Here is a 24,400-nt window from a genome sequence, read left to right as displayed (position 1 = left end):
AACATGGCATGCTAGCTCCGTATAAAAACGTTTGTAGAGTTTTACCAGTCGGGAAACCAAAAACGTACTTTCACACAACTTACAATGATCCAAATGTGTTAGATGGGCATGTACAAATAGGGCAACAAGAACTCAAACTAAGCAATTCTCTGATAGGATTGAAATAGCCTTTATTGAAAAGAGCTCTGACGGGGAGACTTTCAGAGCTCTGAGTTTGGTTTAAAGCACCTGAATTTGGTTTAAAGCTGAGGCAAAGTACAGTGTAGTACATTTGAACTGTTGGTATTGATTTAATGTATGCAACTAGTGTAATTTCATAGAAGTAGACACAATGTAGGATTATCAAAAAATATTTTTTAAATATGCAGTCTGGTTAATGGCAAATTATGTGGGATCAGATATCAGACACGGTCATCTCTTTTCTGTGACTTGAGGGCGCTGGCAAAATAAAAAGCCTATCCTTCCTTTCACAGTGGGCTATCAACCTAGAAGGAATGGAAGCACTGAGCACTGTCTCATGAAGTGTGTGAATCACATTAATAAATCACCACTAATTGTCCTTGCAGAGTCCCTTCCTGATTCACTTATTGACTCACCAATCAGGAAATGCTGCTCAGTGCATGTCAGTGCTCTGGGTCAATCAGTCCATTGGTGTCCTTGGCTGTCCTAACCGTTTGGGTCAAATAATATAATTAAAAAATAGGTTGAAAATCCTACATCTGTTAGCCAAATGATATGTCCAAAATCACCTCAAATGTGTAACGAGACAACAATACTTAAGCCTGTTGTGCTATAGAACTACTCTGTAAGGCAGCTATCCTTTTGAAAACACTAAACATGTTTGCTCTGAAAGCACTGAGGTGGATGCAGAGGCAGCTAGATTTGCCATGTTTTTCTCCCCTCTTAAGAGTAGAATGATTTTTATTGTATCATCTTTTGTTCTCTTCTGTAGCTGCCAGTTGGAGTGACTCAAGAGAAATGTAGCCTTAGGCAGTCAGCACTGGTCTTGGATCAGTGTCCCCTTCCCACATCAGAACCTTATCCATGATAACTCAAATGTGCATGGCTAGCCATTGCTTAGAGGCATAATCTGCTAACATCACTGCTGTGCTGCTTGGTTTAGTTTGACAGGCAGAACCAGAGACAGTTCAGTATATATATATATATATATATATATGGTAAAAATGCACTTTCTAAACATAACAAGATGATTCGTACTGTAAACACACACTGCACACACACACATACAAAGAGCGGGGGGGGGTAAACTTGATGATGCTTAGAAAATCGTCCCAACAAATAAATCTGTGCTTGAACGGTAAACTGCCATCTCCACACAGAAAAAAAATCATCTGAGACCTCACCTCTGGGCTCCTGCTGAGTGAGATATCCCTACGTCTCCAATTCCCTGTAAGGAGAGCCCAGATGACAGGCCCTGGTTCATTTATCCGAAGCCTTTTAACCAGAGCTGTGCTAGCAGAAAGAGGGAGCTGTGTGAAATACTTCTGTCATCCCCACGGACTCCTTTGCTTCCCCTTTCTCCCTGCTCCCCCCACTTAACTACAGATGGAGTGGCCCATCAGCGACTAGTGTCAGGTGGCAGCTTACTGGGATGTAGCCATGGCGTTGTAACTGCTCTGGTCGCTATAAACACTTATGTTATGACAGCATGCCAGTTTAGCTGCAGTACAACGTCAGGACTGCTCTCTGTGCTGTGTTTCATGGAAACTCATGCATTTGTTCTGTGAATTCACTTTTTCACTTCAAATAAACATCAAAGCTTCACATCCAGCTAGTCTCAACTTGAAAAAGTGTGGGAGGGATTTCTATGGAGAAATCTCCACATTCGATAAATGCTGTATTGGAGTTATAATTGAACCGCATTGACTTCATGTTTTTGGGGCTTTGAGGAAGACCTAAAAACATCTGAGAGTAGTCGTTGTTAGGGTGACCTACGTCCCCGATTTTTATTGGGGAGGCTTCTCTGGAAATGTCCCTGATTCAGCAATCAGAAAGAATAAGGTAACTCTGAAGTTAAATCGCAGCTGAAATTTCAATAGTCAAACGGATTTACAGTTCATTTGGAAAGTATTCAGCCCCCCTGACTTTTATCACATTTTGTTCTATTACAGCCTTATTCTAAAATGGATTGAATGTTTTTTCCCCTCATCTACGCACAAGACCCATAATGACAAAGCGAAAACAGGTTTTTAGAAATGTTTGCAAAGGTATAACAAAATGTAAAACAAATAACTTATTCAGACCATTTGCTATGAGACTCGAAATTGAGCCGAGGTGCATCCTGTTTCCATTGATCATAATTGAGACGTTTCTACACCTGTGGTAATTTTAAATTGATTGGACATGATTTGGAAAGGCACATACCTGTCTATACAGTGCCTTGCGAAAGTATTCGGCCCCCTTGAACTTTGCGACCTTTTGCCACATTTCAGGCTTCAAACATAAAGATATAAAACTGTATTTTTTTGTGAAGAATCAACAACAAGTGGGACACAATCATGAAGTGGAACGACATTTATTGGATATTTCAAACTTTTTTAACAAATCAAAAACTGAAACATTGGGCGTGCAAAATTATTCAGCCCCCTTAAGTTAGTACTTTGTAGCGCCACCTTTTGCTGCGATTACAGCTGTAAGTCGCTTGGGGTATGTCTCTATCAGTTTTGCACATCGAGAGACTGAATTTTTTCCCCATTCCTCCCCTCCTTGCAAAACAGCTCGAGCTCAGTGAGGTTGGATGGAGAGCATTTGTGAACAGCAGTTTTCAGTTCGATTGGATTCAGGTCTGGACTTTGACTTGGCCATTCTAACACCTGGATATGTTTATTTTTGAACCATTGCATTGTAGATTTTGCTTTATGTTTTGGATTATTGTCTTGTTGGAAGACAAATCTCCGTCCCAGTCTCAGGTCTTTTGCAGACTCCATCAGGTTTTCTTCCAGAATGGTCCTGTATTTGGCTCCATCCATCTTCCCATCAATTTTAACCATCTTCCCTGTCCCTGCTGAAGAAAAGCAGGCCCAAACCATAATGCTGCCACCACCATGTTTGACAGTGGGGATGGTGTGTTCAGGGTGATGGGCTGTGTTGCTTTTACGCCAAACATAACGTTTTGCATTGTTGCCAAAAAGTTAAATTTTGGTTTCATCTGACCAGAGCACCTTCTTCCACATGTTTGGTGTGTCTCCCAGGTGGCTTGTGGTAAACTTTAAACGACACTTTTAAAGGATATCTTTAAGAAATGGCTTTCTTCTTGCCACTCTTCCATAAAGGCCAGATTTGTGCAATATACGTCTGATTGTTGTCCTATGGACAGAGTCTCCCACCTCAGCTGTAGATCTCTGCAGTTCATCCAGAGTGATCATGGGCCTCTTGGCTGAATCTCTGATCAGTCTTCTCCTTGTATGAGGTGAAAGTTTAGAGGGACGGCCAGGTCTTGGTACATTTGCAGTGGTCTGATACTCCTTCCATTTCAATATTATCGCTTGCACAGTGCTCCTTGGGATGTTTAAAGCTTGGGAAATCTTTTTGTATCCAAATCCGGCTTTAAACTTCTTCACAACAGTATCTCGGACCTGCCTGGTGTGTTCCTTGTTCTTCATGATGCTCTCTGCGCTTTTAGCGGACCTCTGAGACTATCACAGTGCAGGTGCATTTATACGGAGACTTGATTACACACAGGTGGATTGTATTTATCATCATTAGTCATTTAGGTCAACATTGGATCATTCAGAGATCCTCACTGAACTTCTGGAGAGAGTTTGCTGCACTGAAAGTAAAGTGGCTGAATCATTTTGCACGCCCAATTTTTCAGTTTTTGATTTGTTAAAACAGTCTGAAATATCCAATAAATGTCGTTCAACTTCATGATTGTGTGCCACTTGTTGTTGATTCTTCACAAAAAAATACAGTTTTATATCTTTATGTTTGAAGCCTGAAATGTGGCAAAAGGTCGCAAAGTTCAAGGGGGCCGAATACTTTCGCAAGGCACTGTATATGGTCCCACAGTTGACAGTGCATGTCAGACCAAAAACCAAGCCATGAGGTTGAAGGAATTGTCCATAGAGCTCCGATTACAGGATTGTGTCGAGGCACAGATCTGGGGAAAGGTACCAAAAGAATGATGTAGCATTGAAGGTCCCCAAGAACACAGTGGCCTTGGTTAGGGAGGTGACCAATAAGCTGATGGTCACTCTGACAGAGTTCCTCTTTGGAGATGGGAGAACCTTCCAAAAGGACTATCTGCAGCACTCCACCAATCAGGTCTATATGGTAGAGTGGCCAGACGGAAGCCACTCCTCAGTAAAAGGCACATGACAGCCTGCTTGGACTCTCAGACCATGAGAAACAAGATTCTCTGGTCTGATGAAACCAAGCTAGAACTCTTTGTCCTGAAAGCAAAGCGTCACGTCTGGAAGAAAACTGGCACTATCTCTACGGTGAACCATGGTGGTGGCAGCATCATGCTGTGGGGATGTTTTTCAGCGTCAATGACTGGGATACTAGTCAGGATCAAGGGAAAGATGAAAGGAGAAAAGTACAGCAATCCTTGGTGAAATCCTGCTCCAGAGTGCTCAGAACCTCAGACTGGGGCGAAGGTTCTATTGACTTCCAACAGGACAACGACCCTAAGCACGCAGCAAAGACAGAAGGAGTGGCTTCGGGACAAGTCTCTGAATGTCGTTGAGTGGCCCAGCCAGAGTCCTGACTTGAACCCGATGGAACATCTCTGGAGAGACCTGAAAATAGCTGTGCAGCAACGCTCCCTGTCCAACCTGACAGAGCTTGAGAGGATCTGCAGAGAAGAATGGGAGAAACTCCCCAAATACAGGTGTGCCAAGCTTGTAGCATCATACCCAGGAAGACTTGAGGCTGTAATCGATGGCGAAGGTGCTTCAATAAAGTACTGTGTAAAGGCTCTGAATATTTATGTAAATGTGATATTTCAGGTATTTAAAAATATATATATATTCTCATTACGGGGTATTGCGTAGATTGAGGTGAGGAAAAAATATTTTTATCCATTTTAGAATAAGGCTCTATGTTGAAAAAGTCAAGGGGTCTGAATACTTTCTGATTTCACTGTACATGTACAAATGTTGTCTATCCCTGTTCCAAACTCATTTGAAGCTGCAAACCTTTTATGAGGACATTTGATCATTAATACATTGTAACCAGAACATGAACCACTGCCAGAAACTGTTTCAGCATAGGTTACAAACTTGGGGGATTCAGAAATTATTAAATGTAGGCTAAGAAAAATGTGGAGGGGGAATCCATTTCTGTATGATAATTAATAACACTGTTTGAAAGGACAAAAGCAAAAATGTATAGTTTGTAGTTCCACACCATAGAATTAGAATTTTCACGCAGCCCAATGTTTTTCCCCAGATGTTCATTTAAAAAATCTGGTCAATTTAGTCTGTGGGAAAGTTGCTCCAATTCTGTTTTTTCTTGACTTTAAAGAGATCAGAGAGCACATATGCCACTCCGTGTGTAATTGCAATTTCTTGGAACCACTAAAAATGAGGCCCCATGGATCTGTACAAGTCTTGAGCTGCTGCACCCACTTCATCAAGCCTTGTATCTTCCATAAATCTATGTAAAATGGACGTGTGAGTGTCGGGGGGATAAATGACTCAGGAAACTCACTCCGATTACCATTTGTCATCAGATGATGATCACCACCACAGGCTTGACATGGCACTCTTTAAGGAGCTGTTCTAACTCTCTGTGGTCTCTCTGCGCGCACACACAGAATACCAATGGAACATGTGTTATAGATCTGAGATCAGAATGCCGGCACACCCCTGCTTTAATTTAAAAAGTTACTTTTGTTTAATCAGCCCTTTTTCATTTCTGTTATCTGCTCATTTGCATACTTAACGATGGCTGATGGTGTCCTTGTGAGCAACTGCCACTGTAATTTACTTCTTAAGATTATTTTCTACTTCATAGCGAGTATCACTAAAACTATATATTACATGGTGATTGTCGGTAGATTGTCAGTAGAACAACAGTGTGACACGTTGTAGAATGATTGCTATATCTTTATGACTTGCACAGTTGCAGACTTGAAAACACGTTTTTCGACAAAGCACTTAAGTTTCACTGCGTGATTTGAGACAATAATTAGAGTGAAGGGAGGTTTTCATAAAAATTCCTGCTGTAAGTGCTGTGACAATTTGTTTCCTGCACAACTAGACAGTACCTGCTACGCATATAATCACATATAAATATAGTTCAACTGTAGAGGTACTTCATTGTACTACATTTTTCCACTCCAGTCTTTGTCTGGTCACATTAGCTGTTTGCCCCATCATTTAGTTTGCCATTGTCTGAATCACCTTAAATTAACCAATCGTTTTAAGTTCAGTCTTGCAAAGGAATTGGCCCATAGCCATGCTATGCATATTTCTGATTAGACTTTTCTCATGAATTACAGCCAGTCTTATACAGAATTGATGAAATCATCCAGCTGACTGGTCTGAGTAGCATGTCTATTTTGGGAACCCAATTACATTTATCTTCCAGAGTAGTCATACTAGGCTTTTGTTGTCATATTAAATGTTGTATAAGGTCATTCATTGGTGTTGGGCATTCATTGACAGTTTTCTTTAGCATCCGAAAGAAATCACAAATCTAATTCAATTCTACTCTACTTCTTTCTATAAAAATTTCAGTCATTTGTGACAGAGAATGTATCAAAAGCCAATGCTCAAAGTTTCAGTATAATATGCATGGGATCAAGAGGACTTCATGGTATTGTGGCATTATAGCACGACAACATCATAAAGAAACCCTCTTATGGGCTCCGTGTAATGTGTAGATTATGGTCTTTGTAGCTGCCCATGAGGTTAATATGTGTCCAAGTATATAAAATGACATTTTATGACTATGTTCTGTTCTGTTTAACACGACTGTTCTATTTTATGGGCCTGGTGGTGGTGCTGGGACCTGCACTACAGTTTAAGCATGTGCACAGTATGTGGGCGTAAAGAGGGCAAGTCGACTCATGCCAGACAGACAGACGGGATGTGTTATTTTGGTTTCTGGGTGATGTTGGAAGAAAGGTGACTGAAACGGCTGTTTGATGAGTAACCTAACCCTCTCTTCTTCTTTTTCCCTCCCTCCCCCCAACATGTTCCTCTTTCACTCACGCTTTCTCTCTTTCTGAACGTCTTCTCGCTCTCCCGCCATCTTTCTCTGCCTCCTTCTCTCCCTCCCCTCTTTCTCTCTCCATCTCTCTCTCTCTCTCTCTCTCTTCAGGGTCCTTGACGGTGTCCATCACAGACATGCGTGCTCCAGTGGTGGGGGGCTCCGGCGGGGTCTATGCTCTGTGCTCGGCGCATCTGGCCAACGTCGTCATGGTAACTGCCGTCATTATTGCCCCCGTTGTTACGCTTGATAACAGTATCAATGGAGACAAAATGTCAGAGCCATCCCCTTGGAGAGAGCTCCTCCACACAACATCCTCCTGTTTTTACGTGTTTAGATAGACCGCTGTGCTTGCCGTCATCCTGAAGCTCTGCGGGGGTGAGTGGGATCTTCAATGGAACCGATGAGTTTTACTAAGTGTTCCATGCCCACGAGTGCAGATAGAGAGGGGGTACCTAATCACAGGAGATTGATGGCACCTTAACTGGGCTCGCAGTAATAGCTGGAGTGGAATGGTATAAAACACATGGTTTCCATTCCATTTGCGCCGTTTCAGCCATAATAATGCGCTGTGCTCCCCATCCTGTGGTCCCTATCAATATGATGAGATAAGGACTTTTTATAACTGACTAAGAAGTGCTTTTTTGGATAAGCGCCATTAAATATTCCAGAATTGTCAGAAAGGCCCTCTGTAGTGGGTGCATAGACTATTGACTTGACTTGAATACACCTTAGCTACTCTCCACTCCTTTTCCAACAAAGGATGTTTTTATTCCACCCTTAATCTGTTATTCATTGTTTTCCTTTGTAATGTATTCTTATTTCCTCTCTATTTAGAGCCAAATCCGATGCATATGGGAATATTAAAGTCAATCTGTTCCTCACTACTCTCTGGATGACTGCTCTGCCAAATGTCCCTGCAACAGAAAACATCAAATGTGTGATCACAGTGTTTGTGTGTGTATGTGTGTGTGTGAACGTCAGGATCAGTGGGTCTGGATGTGTGATGTCTCATCACATTCTGTCAGTGGACTCAAGGCTGTGTAAGAGCTGATGAATCACTCTTAAGTAGAGTAGGCCTTTTACTAGGGGCAAAAGACACGCCAACAAAAGTCTAACTCAAAATGCATCAGCAGCCCCAGAGCAAAGAGTTTAAACTTTGGTCCCTGCTCCCGGCAACTAACCCACCGGTCACACAATAGTTGACTCATTATTACGTCTTGTACTATTGATTTTGTATTTTTTTTCTGATGTTTTCAAAATGAAAATTAGTTTTGACTCGTTTGTGTCTCAGGTCTTTTTACCCCAGTAGACCTCATCTGTCCGTCTGAAGGCTTGTATCATTGGTTATGTGGATGAGACGATTAAACTGAGGTTTTGACTCACTGCTGTCAAAGCCATCAAAATTATCTAGGTAATTTCCTGTTAAATCGTCCGAATGCCTCTTCATTAAAGTTCAGACTGAACAAGAAATCTGCACCTCCCCAGCATTTACTTTTTATGTATGTTGCTCTTATATTTTATAGAAAACTTTTTTCATCTACTCATCCAAAGTTAAGTGAGAAAAACGTTCAGTTTTATTCACCCCATTGTGGGTGTGTGTGTATGGAAAAAAAATACTATAGTAAACTGGTCTAAATACTGCAGCATTGCTTTATGTATATACTATAGAATTCACTGTAGTGTTTTTGCGGACATGATTGTAGTATACTATAGAATTCACTGTAGTGTTTTTGCGGACATGATTGTAGTATACTATAGAATTCACTGTGGAGTTTTTGCAGACAGGCAGTGCTTGACTTGGGCTGGAACTCTCCAGCGCGCCTTACCGGCATTCCGGCTCCACTATAAAGTACCCTATCACCGGCCCAGATTCACACATGGAGGCAAAAAAGGTTGCTCAAAGGCGGGATCTGCATTGACTAGCAATGGAGAGTGGGCATTCATTTTCTGATTCCTCTTTGTTCACGTTTATTTGCCGCTAGTCTGTGAATCTGCGTGATAGTAGGCTGTTCGATTGAAAATGCACCAAAATGAATGTGCATAATACGCTGTTCCAAGTTGTGAAATTAGTAAATTTGTAAGGTCATGGAAATTAGCTTCATCATTTTTGTTAATGTAATTCATGAAGGCACACTTTTAAAGATTAACAATCACTTACAAATCAACATATCAGCCATTATCAGAATGACCTGTGCGTGCGTGCGTGCGTGCCATTGCCCGAGGAGAGAGAATGCGACATTTCAGCAGCAGGTATTAAATACTGACAGACAACAGACTAACTAAATAGCTAAGTGGAAACAGGTTCTCTGGAGTGATGAATCATGCTTCACCATCTGCTAGTCCGACAGACGAATCTGGGTTTGGCAGATGCCAGGAGAATGCTACCTGCCCCAGTGCATAGTGCCAACTGTAAAGTTTGGTGGATGAGAAATAATGGTCCGGGGCTGTTTTTCCTGGTTCGGGCTAGGCCCCTTAGTTCCAGTGACGGGAAATCTTAACGCTACAGCGTACAATGACATTCTAGATGATTCTGTGCTTCCAACTTTGTGGCAACAGTTGTCCATACAGAGGTCCATACAGAAATGGTTTGTCGAGATCAGTGTGGTAGAACTTGACTGGACTGCACAGAGCCCTGACCTCAACCCCATCGAACACCTTTGGGATGAATTGGAAGGCCTAATCGCACAACATCAGTGCCCGATCTCACTAGTGCTCTTGTGGCTGAATGGAAGCAAGTCCTCGCAGCAATTTTAATTGTATTTAAACTTTATTTAACTAGGCAAGTCAGTTAAGAACAAATTCTTATTTACAATGACGGCCTACACTGGCCAAACCCTAACCAGGACGACGCTGGGCAAACTGTGCACTGCCCTATGGGACCCCACGTCCGGTTGTGGTACAGCCCGGGATCGATCCAGGGTCTGTAGTGACACCTCTTGCACTGCAATGCAGTGCTTTAGACCGCTGCGCCACTCGGGAGCCTAAATGCAATGTTCCAACATCTATTGGAAAGCCTTTCCAGAAGGGTGGAGGCTTTTATAGCAGCAAAGGGGGGACCAACTGCATATTAATGCCTATGATTTTGTAGTGAGATGTTAGACAAGACGGTGTCCACATACTTTTGGTAATGTAGTGTACCTCACTTTGAAGTAGCCAACCTTATTCATTTGATCCCTGATTCATTGACTGAGGGAATAATTTTACAAGGAAAACCAAATACTCTTATGTCGCAATATTTTATATCAACGGTGGCAACCATCCTCCATTCCATAAAAAAATCAGCCGTTTCCAGCTACAATAGTCATTTACAACATTAACCATGTCTACACTGTATTTCTGATCAATTTGATGTTCTTTTAATGGACAAAAGAATGTGCTTTTCTTTCAAAAACAAGGACATTTCTAAGAGACCACACACTTTTGAACGGTGGTGTATTTTTCGTTATGTGTCGGAACCCAGTAAGACTAGCTGTCGCCATTGGCGTGGGCTAATGGGAATCCTAATAAATCAAATAATACATCAAAAACACCTGCTGACTAGGGTTAGCTAAAATTTCCCAGCTACCAGACGACGTTAGTTACTGTTAAATTAGGGGAACACCTCGACCGGAACATAAGACACACATTTTCGTAGCAGGCCACCCATTGAGTTGGGTCAACAGTTCTTAGCAATGCAACGGACCAGACAACACCTAATCAAAAGTATAACATGTTCATTACAAATGTAACACCTAAACTTTAGACATGGATTCCAGGCCCATTAAAGGGAAACAGTACAGAGGCATATATAAAGAACAAGCTAAGTTCATTAAAGCTTGGAGGATTAGGTTTGCTTGTTTGACAGATAACACACATTAACAAGAGTACACCAAAATGACTTCTTAGATTTGTTACTTCCACTAGTATCCCCACGATCGAGGGATAGTACAGTGTGTAGTATATGCTTTTCCAGTATACTACAAAAATCTATAGCAAGCACTACACGATCGAAGGATACTACAGTGTGGAGTATAGGATTCTACAGTTTGCTACAGAATTCTATAGTAGGTACTATAGAATTATTTAGTAAACTGTAGTATTTGTTGTGGGGGTGTGTGCGTGCATTATCATTAAATTATGTTTGTGTGCAATTCTCTAACTTACAGTGCCTTGTGAAAGTATTCGGCCCCCTTGAACTTTGCGACCTTTTGCCACATTTCAGGCTTCAAACATAAAGATATAAAACTGTATTTTTTTGTGAAGAATCAACAACAAGTGGGACACAATCATGAAGTGGAACGACATTTATTGGATATTTCAAACTTTTTTAACAAATCAAAAACTGAAAAATTGGGCGTGCAAAATGATTCAGCCCCCTTAAGTTAATCATTCTGCGTTTGTGTATATGTCGCCCATGTTTTTATGTTTGTGGTGCTCATCAGATTCCTCTCCCTGAACGACGGAGCTCACACAAGTACAGTTACTGTGCATTCCCAAGATGTCTCCGACTCTAAAAGCTAGTGATGGAAGTTTGCTCGTGGTATGAATGTGGAATACTTTCAAGGAGAGCGTATAGAAATAATGTCGAACTGTCTTTACCTATAGTGTAAAAAAAAAAAAAATCTTGAGCGACAAGCTAAAGACAATAATAGGATGAAATTATTAGCGAGATTAGCGTTGCTCATAAGAATGAAGACATCTAAAAACAGACACTTCTCTTCGGAGCGGACAGCGTCTTTTGACGCTGCAAAAGTATTCAGCTTTTAGAATATTGTACTACAAGCACCCTATTATCCTCTTGTCTCTGTGGAGGTACAGCTTCAATCAAATCCCTAACCTTGGTGTTGAGACAGTCAAAATGGAGGACACACTTCTCTCCGCCGAGAGCACAGTCATGTAAAACAAACCCTACTTCAGTAAGGAAAACACTCATCCTTTATTTGTGATATTATTGCGCTTTTATGAGGCCCTGCCGTCCCACAGGCATATCAATCAAATGAGCAGAGTCATGTTTATAGGAATCTTGCCTGCCTGGCTTCCTCTGCATGGAGAAAAACACTGCTGCTCCCTCCGGTTCTCCCAGGACCCAGAAGACGTGAAGAGGGATGTGATTGGTGCAATTCTTCATCCTGTGGAATAAATACATTATTGTGAGGCAAAAGGATTTTGTTTTATCCCAGGAGGAACACGTGCTTTTTATTGGGCCGTTCTCATCCTCCGTTAAGGTATCTTAACCCTGATTAATAGATCGTTAGCGAGGTGAAACCACCAAATGGAGACCAGCCAGGTGTATAATTATTTCTCTGTCTAGTAGGCCTATTCTCATCCTGCCTGTATTGAAATGGATTTCTGATCGCTCTGTGGTCTACACACATTCCTTACAGAATGCAGAGATGGTGGAGATACTGTGTAAGCTGTAAATATGCAGGTCTTTGGAACTGACTGTGTTTGACTTGCCTCTTTCGCTCTGTGTTGCAGAACTGGGCCGGCATGCGTTGTCCATACAAGCTCCTCCGCATGATTCTGGCGCTGGTGTGCAGTAAGTTTCATACTATATCCATATATCCATTCCATAGCCACACTATATTCATTCTCGAGAGCCATTGGTGTTATGGTCATAGCTGCATCCAGACATAATTGGTGTGCGTATAACACCCCTTAACTTTAAGCCTTCCTCATGTCCACACAACTGCTGACAGTATAATTTAATTGCGAGGTAATTATAACTTGAGTGGGATTTATTGGCCTCCTGAAATGGAGATATTGTTCTAGTGCAGTCGTTAATTGGGAGGAATGAGTGGTCCTCTGGTTACATGTTGGTTATGTTGCATTTTGTTCAGATGATAGTACTCGTGCTGTATGGCAGTGACTTTTCCCCACATGGGGGCCAATTCACTACGACTTTCGTTACTGTTCTATATGTCCCCTCCATCTGTCCCTCGTCTGATTCTAAACCTCAACCTAGCCTATCCTTAGCCATCCTTAGCTATCCGTTAACTGAGCCTTAGCCTTATCATAGCCCTATCCTTAGCCAGAACCCTATCCGTTAACATAGAATTAGCCTTATCATAGCCCTATCCTTAGCCAGAACCCTATCCGTTAACATAGCCTTAGCCTTATCATAGCCCTATCCTTAGCCAGAACCCTATCAGTTAACATAGCCTTAGTCTTATCATAGCCCTATCCTTAGCCAGAACCCTATCAGTTAACATAGCCTTAGTCTTATCATAGCCCTATCCTTAGCCAGAACCCTATCCGTTAACTTAGCCTTATCATAGCCCTATCCTTAGCCAGAACCCTATCAGTTAACATAGCCTTAGTCTTATCATAGCCCTATCCTTAGCCAGAACCCTATCCGTTAACATAGCCGTAGCCTTATCATAGCCCTAGTCTTGGCCAGAACCCTATCCGTTAACATAGCCTTAGCCTTATCATAGCCCTATCCTTAGCCAGAACCCTATCTGTTAACATAGCCTTAGCCTTATCATAGCCCTATCCTTAGCCAGAACCCTATCAGTTAACATAGCCTTAGTCTTATCATAGCCCTATCCTTAGCCAGAACCCTATCTGTTAACATAGCCTTAGCCTTATCATAGCCCTATCCTTAGCCAGAACCCTATCCGTTAACATAGCCTTAGCCTTATCATAGCCCTATCCTTAGCCAGAACCCTATCCGTTAACATAGCCTTAGCCTTATCATAGACCTAGTCTTGGCCAGAACCCTATCCGTTAACATAGCCTTAGCCTTATCATAGCCCTAGTCTTGGCCAGAAGTGTAATTCTTATGTTATCTGCACCCTGGCTTTTGCTTTCAACTGAACTGTACTCAAAACCATAAATCTATCTGCCAAATCCCACATTTCAACTGATATTGATGACTTACGATACAATATACTTTATTGTCCATTTACATGGAAATTCATTTTGTGATGTCAGCACACAAATACACAAACACAATACAATATACTACATGCAGTAAGGAAAACTGGAACGTTAGTACACAAATGTACATTTTCACATATCAAATCTGAATCTGAATCTCTTATGCCCCACTGTTCAGTAGCCTAATGGGGGAGGAGATAAACATCCTCTCCTTTCCATTGCAGTGAGTTCAGAGGTGGGCCGTGCAGTGTGGCTGCGCTTCTCCCCGCCCTTGCCCTCCTCGGGGCCCCAGCCCAGCTTCATGGCCCACCTGGCGGGGGCGGTGGTGGGCATCAGCATGGGCCTGCTCATCCTGCGCAGCTATGAAGAGAGCCTGCAGAAGCAGTGCTCCTGGTGGGTCATCGTCTTCTCCTTCATCACGTTCCTTCTCTTTGCGATTTTCTGGAACATCTTCGCCTACGAGCTGCTAGGGGTGCAGCTCCCGCCTGCTCCCTGACACCAAGAAGCTCCCTCCCACTCCATTACATTGTCCCTCTCATTGTCATATGTCAAGACCCATCCACTTTACCATATCCTTTTCCTGTCCCCTCAGCCAACCTCCCAACAACACCATTCAAAACACCATACGTTTTTTCATTTAAAACTGTACAGGGCAGGAATTATTCTTTCCATGTACCCATATCATCAAAAAATCATATCTGTTTTGTGGTGGGAGGGAATTTGGTAGCAACATATGCAGGTGAAACCTGTGTAGCTCTCTTCATATCCTCATTGTGGAGCAGCTATGTAAAAAGGTCATCCCTTTTGTCTTTTGTGTTGAAGCTTTACCCACCTCAAGGTTGAACCTGTCAGCGAGCCATTTTGATTAATACCCATGCAGCTTCAGTTCTCCTGTGTTCAGAGTGGGTTCATGACCCTCTAGGTGCTTCTTACTGGACAGGTGTGCGTTCTGTCAGTATCCCTCACTGCCCCTTTTAAAGCCATGAGGCAGCAGGGCACCAGTGTTCTATTGCTCAACATGCACCTAAACAGAATATCTACACTGTGGAATAATGATAGGAATTCACAGGAATAGGTATTACATGTAACAAGGCATGCAGCTAGGAAGTATAGAGGTGGAAAAGACAAGAGGGGAGAGGGAAAAAAAAAATGCTGAAACTGTGACATCCTTTCTCCTCACCGTCACCACCATGGTGCTCATGTCCGTAGCCATTGTCACTCTCCTTTTCCACCCAACCTAAATGCTTCCGCAGGTTAGCATAATCTCTACCACTACCATATGCTAACCTGCTAAGCACCAGCATCTCATCTAGCTAATGCTATAAGGTCGTAACTAAAACGCTTGCTCTGTGCACCTTGGACACACCAGCCTTCACCCTTCTGTGTTGCCATCTCCTAGAACAACCACTGCCTGATGCTGTCGGTGTGGGAACGCAAAGAGAGAGATGCACACACTGTCAATTCTCACTCTAACACACTGAACTGGGGAGGGCAATGGACATGTTATCATCGCCTGACCTCTGACCTCTGTGCCCCAGTGGGCATTGGGGTCGGTCTGTCGAGGCCCAGTCTATACCTCAGTGTCTCATTCTTAGGGACTGTACACTTTTGTAAAGGAATGTAAGCATAAAAAAAGTGTTAATAATTTATATTCTGTTTTTCCTTTGGTAGTGGATGTGGGTATTATATGTTCATAATTAAGAGTATATTTAATTGTATTTTTTCCTTGTTTGGGAAAACAAAAGAAGAAAAAGTTTCAAACGGTGCAGACTTAATGCTATGATTGTTCTTATGATTACTCCTACTATACAGCTTTGTTCCTCGAGCAGAAATCCCTGGTTACCATGACGAATGAACACCAATGACGCAGGTTACACTCGTCTTTATAAATCTTAGTGCTTTAAAGAATAAGCCATAGAAGAACCAATTCAACATAGACATGGAAAACAAAGGATGAGTAAAAACAGTCCGTGCCTGATTTCTGGTATATGCTTTGGTGAATGTTTCTGCCGTGTAGTCGTCATTATTAAGGTCAAAGCTGATCAAATATTTAATATGTTATGTGGTAAATGAAAGACAGGATGACAAAGCCAAACTCTTTGTGCAAGAACATGCTTGAGAAATGCTGGACTGTTAAACATGAAATATTTGTTGTAAAACACATCTTAACAACTTGGTTGACCAATAGAATATTCAGACACAGCATTACTGTATGATTGACAGATTCCAAATCACCCCAGTGTGGTGATGCCTGACTAGTCTTTTTTGGTTAATGACACATTTTGGATAGAGGAACATGCCCCAAATTAGCTCATTGTCTGAACCAAGCATTTGCTAAACTTGAAATTAAATGTACTTATATGTATTCTTTTTTTCAGTTTGTAAGCTAATTCATGTGAAAGGTTTCTTCTGACTGTTTTAGAGAAGTTTTAGTTTCCAATGTTGACAGTTGGTCTCAGACATAATCCTCAGCATACATGATTGTCACTGACAGATGATACTCGTAAACCATAGAATCCATAGGACATTAACACAGAAAAGGCAATGGGGCCTACATAGGGCTAGAAACTAAATATTGGTAAAACTGTTAATAGGAGTAGGAACCTTCCCGAAAATGAAAACTAAAGGGGATGATAAAAGCTGAAGTACAAGGTACAAGCATCTATTTCCCCACCCTTAAAAACACACCCAGGTCTCAGTTAAGTTATTTGTCAACCGGTTGTTCAGTCTCAAATAAGTCTCCAATTCTGTATTCATAGACATGTTCATTTTTTCTCTCTTTTCACCATGGCGTATGAGACAGCCGTCGGAGGAATTAAGAAGTGCGTATATCTTAATTAAGCAGGCAGAGAAGAGGTCGACGGGAGTAGTTTATTACCCGTCTGCAAGCCAAATGACTTCACCTTGGGCTGCATCCAAACACAGCAGTATTAACGACACATCTTCTACAAAAGCCCATCCAATCCCACTCTCCTTTTGGCTGAGATGCCCCTGCTTTGTCCAGACATCCGAGGATCTGGAGGGAGAGGCATAAATGCTGTGACGAAGGAGCAAGTGTCAATCTACAGGCTGACATATGTGACCGTTTTAGATGGTGCCAATGTGTGTCCATGAGCGATGGCGGGAGAGGGGGAACAGAGGAGGAGGATTGGAGATGGCACCACTCATAAAACACCATTGGGGTCAAAGCAACTGTGTGTGCCTTCATATCTTGTCTTCTACCCATCACAATGCCTCGGGCGTCAGAAATGATGTATGGCTGTTACGTGGGGCTCTGTTCTACCAGGACCCGGGGCTCCACCACTGTAAACAGGATCAATTTTTCTTTAAGTAGATGTGAAAGGCTGCATGATGCTGATTTAATTGCTGTCTTTTATGTGACATATTTGTTTTCATCTGGTGAAGAGTAGGATAGGGGCCAGCCAACCATACCATGTGATCCATTATATAAATGATGCTCTATTGATTAGAACCCCACCACCACCACCTCTTTAGTGAGTGGTCTACTGGTCCCCGCCCCCTTCACATTCAAATATGTAAACAAAGCTATGCGGACACCCCTTCAAATTAGTGGATTCAGCTATTTCAGCCACATCCGTTGATGACAGGTGTATAAAATTGAGCATACAGCTATACAATCTCCATAGACAAACATTGTCAGTAGAATGGCCTTACTGAAGAGCTCAGTGACTTTCAACGTGGCACCGTCATAGGATGCCGCCACCTTTCCAACAAGTCAGTTCCTCAAATTTCTGCCTTGCTTGAGCTGCCCTGGTCAACTGTCAGTGCTGTTATTGTGAAATGGAAACATCTAGGAGAAACAACGGCTCAGCCGTGAAGTGGTAGGCAACACAAGCTCACAGAATGGGACCGCCAAATGCTGAAGCGTAGTGCTTAAAAATCACCTGTCCTTGGTTGCAACACTCACTACAGAGTTCCAAACTGCCTCTGGAAGCAACATCAGCACAATAACTGTTGGTCGGGAGCTTCATGAAATGGTTTTCTATGGCAGAGCAGCCGTACACAAGCCTAAGATCACCATGCGCAATGCAATGTGTCGACTGGAGTGGTGTAAAGCTCGCCGCAATTGGACTCTGGAGCAGTGGAAACGCATTCTCTGGAGTGATGAATCAGGCTTCACCATCTGGCAGTCTGACGGACTAATCTTTGTTTGGCAGATGCCAGGAGAAAGCTTCCTGCCCCAATACATAGTGCCAACTGTAAAGCTTGGCAGAGGAGGAATAATGGTCTGGGGCTGTTATTTATGGTTCGGGCTAGGCTCCTTAGTTCCAGTGAAGGGAAATCTTCCATACAGACATGGTTGGTGTAGATCGGTGTGGAAGAACTTGACTGGCCCGCACAGAGCCCTGACCTCAACCCCATCAAATACCTTTGGGATGAATTGGAACACTGACTGTGAGCCAGGCCTAATCGCCCCACATCAGTGCCCAACCTCACTAATGCTCTTGTGGCTGAATGGAAGCAAGTCCTCGCAGCAATGTTCCAACATCTCATGGAAAGCCTTCCCAGAAGAGTGGAGGCTGTTATAGCAGCAAAGAGGAGACCAACTCCATATTAATGCCCATGATTTAGAATGAGATGTTCAACAAGCAGGTGTCCACATACTTTTGGTTATGTAGTGTATTTGTCAGTGTCCATGAATAGCCTAACATTTTGAAGGAAGGAAGGATCGGTATTGAACCACATCACCATTAAAGGACGTCACTGTTAAAACCAATGATATATATATATATATGCTAATGTATGTATTGGCCAATGACAGGCTTTGAAGCCACTGGTCGGCCATATTGGCACTCCTCAGAAAAGCATTCCTCAATAAGAATTAATGGAATTCTAAATCTTCTCTAGTGTGTATATATAAATGATAGGTTAAAACAAAAAGTGGGACCAACATACCACCTTGCCATGTGCCCTCCATTTTCCTTGGATGCATCAACCCCATAGTTGACATCATTCTATGGGGCCGTTCTCAAACCCCTTTCCCTGTTCATCCTTTCTGTGTTCATGTCTAAATGCAACATAACTTTTGTAGCAAGCATATTTGAGATTTATACTGTTATTAGATACTCCAGACTCTTGTGTTTTGACATCATTGAGCTTTTTTGCACTTGTTGTAATGTGGTAAACTGACATGTCCTCGTGCCAATATGTTATAGTGCCATTTTGTTCTTTATGCTTTCATTGGTATTACCTCATTACCCCAATTTTTTGTGCTCTTATGGATAATGCCTTGTTACAACTAGTGCGTCTACATCCTAAACTTAGCAATGGGAGAGGGGGCTTGGCTTTTGCGTTTGTGTGTGATTAAAGGCATCAGGTTATGAGGGTCACTGCACTGCGTCACTGTCCTGATCTTTATATAGTATGGACATGTAGATCAACCAACCTTAATTATATTGATACCTGCTCTAAGCTGATGCTTGTGAACAAGCAGGTTGCCTTCTCCCAGTACGTGTCAGTGGTGTACTACTTGAACATGGGGTACTTGAATGCGGTACTGTATGAGGCAGGCTACTGTAGCTCATTCGACAGATAAACTGTTATTTGAAATAAAAAGCAAAGCAAGCAAACCAGCGCATTACTTTTTCAGTATCAACTTCTAATATTAATTCATTGGAGCGCAGTGGAATCCACACATGGTTTGACCAACATACAACAATCACCAGTGCTGAATAGTCATCCAAGTTGTTTTCATCTATCTCTAGACCATTAGAATAGCAGTATATATAGGTTTTGAATGCAGCATATGGTACAGTAGTTATGGATAACTGAGGCAGTTTGGTTTATGGTCATATGTGTGCTGCTGTGGTAGTTTACACTGGCTGTTCTCTTGCATTGATAAAAATGTTGCCAAGCTTAGGAGGTTAAGCCTCCAAATCCAGACCAGAAGTTGTGCCAAAACAGCGTTTACAAAAGAATTAATAAAAAATTAATAGAGAGGCTATTTTTCTCTGGGTCACAAAATGTATGTAAATATGGATAGTTTATATTAAATTCCTCATTAATTATTTAATGATGTATTGTACTTTTTAAATGTTCTGAATTGAACCCTTTTATATTGTATATATTTATGTTTTATTTTGTACTGTTCATTGTACTTGCTTTAATTTCGGAACAATACAAATAAAGAACAATACTGTGGAAATGTCTCCTCTTCCCACTGCTATATTACTAGCCTCCTTGTCCTTGTACATATCATCAAGTGGGCACTGGGCACTACACATTGTGGGTACATGGGGTGAGTTAACCATACACAGTGCCAGATACAAAATCAATCCTGTTTAATATCAAAGATTTATTTGCAAGTTACACTATACAAATCTACTGTAGACGTAAAGACAAAATACTATATTGTCATGATGTTGAGGTAGCCTTCTTTCATCAGTCATATTCTCCAAAGTTAAAGGCTTAACAAGGTTGTTTGTTGAAGTTAAACAGGGTTTACTTTGTCCTCTGTCTCTTAGCTGGCCTGTCATTGGTCTCTGGGTCTGTCTTATTGCTAAGGCTGCTCTCTAGATTGACGTCCTTCATCAGGGGAAGCTGCAGCTGATTGGCTACAGCCCATGGCCACAAACACAGCTCCACCCTATGGGGCGTCCATTCCTGGTCGCTGTTCACTGAGCGAGAAGGAGGAGGCGGGTCAACAAACAACACCATAGACTACAGCACAGGTTTTTCACATCCCCCTCCTGTCTCTCACACAAACAAACCAGGAGCAATGGACATGGAGCAATACTACAATGTTGCAGATAGATCGTATTTTGACCAACTGAATATTTTTCCAAAAAAGTGCATTCCAGAGCACAGGTTAACACTCTAACCAAGTTGCTATCCCACCTTTGTTAAGTGTTTAACTTAAGTGTTTTACTTTTAAACTCGGACAAAACAGAGATGCTTGTTCTAGGTCCCAAGAAACAAAGAGATCTTCTGTTGAATCTGACAATTAATATTGATGGTCGTACAGTCGTCTCAAATAAAACTGTGAAGGATCTCTGCGTTACTCTGGACCCTGATCTCTCTTTTGACGAACATATCAAGACTGTTTCGAGGACAGCTTTTTTCCATCTATGTAACATTGGCAAAAAGCAGAAACATTCTGTCCAAAAATTATGCAGAAAAATTCATCCATGCTTTTGTCACTTCTAGGTTAGACTACTGCAGTGCTCTACTTTCCGGCTACCCGGATAAAGCACTAAATACATTTCAGTTAGTGCTAAACACGGCTGATAGAATCCTGACTAGAACCAAAAAATTTGATCCTCTTTCTCCAGTGCTAGCCTCTCTACACTGGCTTCCTGTTAAGGCAAGGGGCTGATTTCAAGGTTTTACTGCTAACCTACAAAGCATTACATGGGCTTGCTCCTACCTATCTTTCCGATTTGGTTCTGCCGTACATACCTACACGTACGCTACGGTGTCACGTTCTGACCTTAGTTCTTTTATTATGTCTTTGTTTTAGTATGGCCAGTGCGTGAGTTGGGTGGGTTGTCTATGTTCCTTTTTCTATGTTTTGGGATTTCTGTGTTTGGCCTGGTATGGTTCTCAATCAGAGGCAGCTGTTTATCGTTGTCCCTGATTGAGAACCATATTTAGGTAGCCTGGTTTTACTTTTGAGTTGTGGGTGATTATTTTCTGTGTTAGTTACCACACGAGACTGGTTTGTTTGTTTCACGGTGTTATTTTGTATTTTTGTAGTGTTCAGTTTGTCTTATTAAAATGGACACTTACCACGCTACAAATTGGTCCGACCTCTCTTACTCCTCATCAGAGGAAGACGACGAACGTTACATACAGTCACAAGACGCAGGCCTCCTAACTGTCCCTAGAATTTCTAAGCAAACAGCTGGAGGCAGGGCTTTCTCCTATAGAGCTCCATTTTTATGGAATGGTCTGCCTACCCATGTGAGAGACGCAGACTCGGTCTCAACCTTTAGGTCTTTATTGAAGTCTCATCTCTTCAGTAGGTCCTATGATTGAGTGTAGTCTGGCCCAGGAGTGTGAAGGTGAACGGAAAGGCACTGGAACAACGAACCACCCTTGCTGTCTCTGCCTGGCCGGTTCCCCTCTCTCCACTGGGATTCTCTGCCTCTAACCCTTTTACAGGGGCTGAGTCACTGGCTTACTGGTGCTCTTCCATGCCATCGCTAGGGGTGTGTCACTACGTGCTACCGGTTCCAGACCTGCTGTTTTCAACTCTCTAGAGACAGAAGGAGCGGTAGAGATACTCTGAATGATTGGCTATGAAAAACTAACTGCCATTTACTCCTGAGGTGCTGACCTGTTGCACCCTTGACAACCACTGTGATAATTATTATTTTACTCTGCTGGTCATCTATGAACATTTGAACATCTTGGCCATGTTCTGTTATAATCTCCACCCAGCACAGCCAGAAGAGGATTGGCCACCCCTCATAGCCTGGTTCCTCGCTAGGTTTCTTTCTAGGTTCTGGCCTTTCTAGGGAGTTTTTCCAAGCCACCGTGCTTCTACACCTGCATTGCTTGTTGTTTGGTGTTTTAGGCTGGGTTTCTGTACAGCACTTTGAGATATCAGCTGATGTACGAAGGGCTTTATAAATACATCTGATTGATTGATTGATTTGTGTGTGTGAAGCCATCTTGTTCAGATAAAGTGCATAGTGTCTGGCTGTGTACTGGAAGGGCCTCAGTCCAGGGACACTTTCAACAGCTTTGTTGGCCATGAACGCTGCCTGCTCCGGAGCTCCTGGTGCCAAAACAGCTGGAACAAAACGGACTGTCAGCGATAGGACAAATTAATGTGAACCCTAGCCAGATTTCTGATATTTCCTGATTATTAACTACAGGGTAGGTAACTCTGTCTATTAAGGCTGCAGTGTGAGCTCTGTTCAGCTTGCGTCATCTGATTGAGAGTGCCACTGAACCAACTTTGTCTAGGTTACTTTTTTCTGCTCTTGATAAGAAGAAAAAATATCTGCCTTATTTGTCAGTATGAGATAGTGCCTCAAGAAGCATTTTCCACTCCCGACCCCTGCCCTGGCCCCTAGTTGCTGCTGACCTGAGGCGGTGTCTGGGCCCAGGGCTTTGAGAGAGCCGAGTTCTGTGATAGCTGCCTGTATGTCAGGGAGGAAACTGAAGGCCTTTCTGTAGCAGTTCTCCATATCTCCTCACTGTTAGTGGCCACCAGCTGCTGCAGCCACGGGCGGAACTTCCCCCTCTGCAGGAGATAAAGTGCCAAGACATTTCACAACCAGTCAGGGAGCAGGGAGTTTAAAGAGATTCCTCTGCTCATGGAAAGTAAATAAAGCACAGCTTTATTTATCTTAGTAGGAGATGTTTTCATATCACATTATTCCCTTGAATTTCAGAAACATCGAAAAAAAAATGGCATGCACCACTTACTATTGAGTCAATAAGGCTCTGCATCTGTCTGCACTTCAGTGAGAATCCACTCCATCAGTTTCACCAGCTCTAGTTAGGTGATATTTGTAAGGACACACAGCGATGGCTGCATGCAGCTCCTCTTGATACTTGGCTGGAGACAAGTCTCAGACTCAATATCCCATGTTAACTTACATCAAACAAAAAGCATGGAAAATATTGCTCCATTCATTGCTGTACAGGGTTAATGGTGGGCTGAAACTACCTCAGACCTGAGGAGACAGCACACACAAGGGAATGTTGTTATTACCCAAAACTCCTGAGGGGGTGCTTTTTCCCCTGACACACACTGCGAGGACTGCCGCTATCTAAACCTTCATGCACTGGAGAACAGAAACCATAGTTGACAAGCCTCATTCTCAGTTCAGTACTCTCTGTATTGATATTCATTTTGGCCAAAAATAGCATATTCAATGGATGCCCATGAACTGAAACTGTATTGAAGAACACGAAAATTGTATTCAGCTGCAACTTCAAAGACAGTCATGATGCCGGAATAGTAAACGTTAAACAAACACTTACCATGTGTGGCTGCAACCTGGTCTCAGAGCATTTCGTATTATTCTTTATGTAAATCCGAGACACTCCGTTTAGTATGATATGTTGCAATTCACATCATTCGCCCACACACCCTACTTTCTTTAAGTAACCATCTGTCTTATGTATGGAGGAGAGATTTGGAAATCGTGGCGAGTAGTGCTGGCGAATTGGAGGAAATTGAGAAAAAGTTGGTGAAGCAACAGCTGTGCTGGAATGCGACCAATATTGGTGTCAGGTCGCATAGTATGGAGTGGGAGGATGAGGGTCAAGGACCGTAATGGTCAGTAGTGGAAAGACATAGGAAGAAGAGAGATCGTGATACAGTAAGCAGTGGAGCATCTAGTAAGGAAAGCACAAAGACGGCCAAGGTAGGAAGCAA

General features: G+C 42.4%; 1 protein-coding gene across 1 annotated transcript in view; it reads left to right on the top strand.

The window, feature by feature from the left end:
* Positions 1-20,209, top strand: part of LOC109870443 (rhomboid-related protein 1-like) — a 69,258-nt gene extending 49,049 nt beyond the window's left edge. The window contains exons 6-8 of the mRNA XM_020460953.2: positions 7,291-7,391; positions 12,640-12,700; positions 14,268-20,209. Of these exons, the coding sequence (XP_020316542.1) occupies positions 7,291-7,391; positions 12,640-12,700; positions 14,268-14,539 (434 nt within the window). The 3' untranslated portion in view covers positions 14,540-20,209. The remainder of the gene's footprint in view (positions 1-7,290; positions 7,392-12,639; positions 12,701-14,267) is intronic.
* Positions 20,210-24,400: the final 4,191 nt, after the last annotated feature.

This window comes from Oncorhynchus kisutch, linkage group LG25 (genome assembly GCF_002021735.2).
Source record: "Oncorhynchus kisutch isolate 150728-3 linkage group LG25, Okis_V2, whole genome shotgun sequence".
In the NCBI taxonomy this organism is placed as follows: domain Eukaryota; kingdom Metazoa; phylum Chordata; class Actinopteri; order Salmoniformes; family Salmonidae; genus Oncorhynchus; species Oncorhynchus kisutch.
The sequence above is the reverse complement of the archived record's forward strand: the minus strand, read 5'-3'. Positions and strand labels throughout refer to the sequence as shown.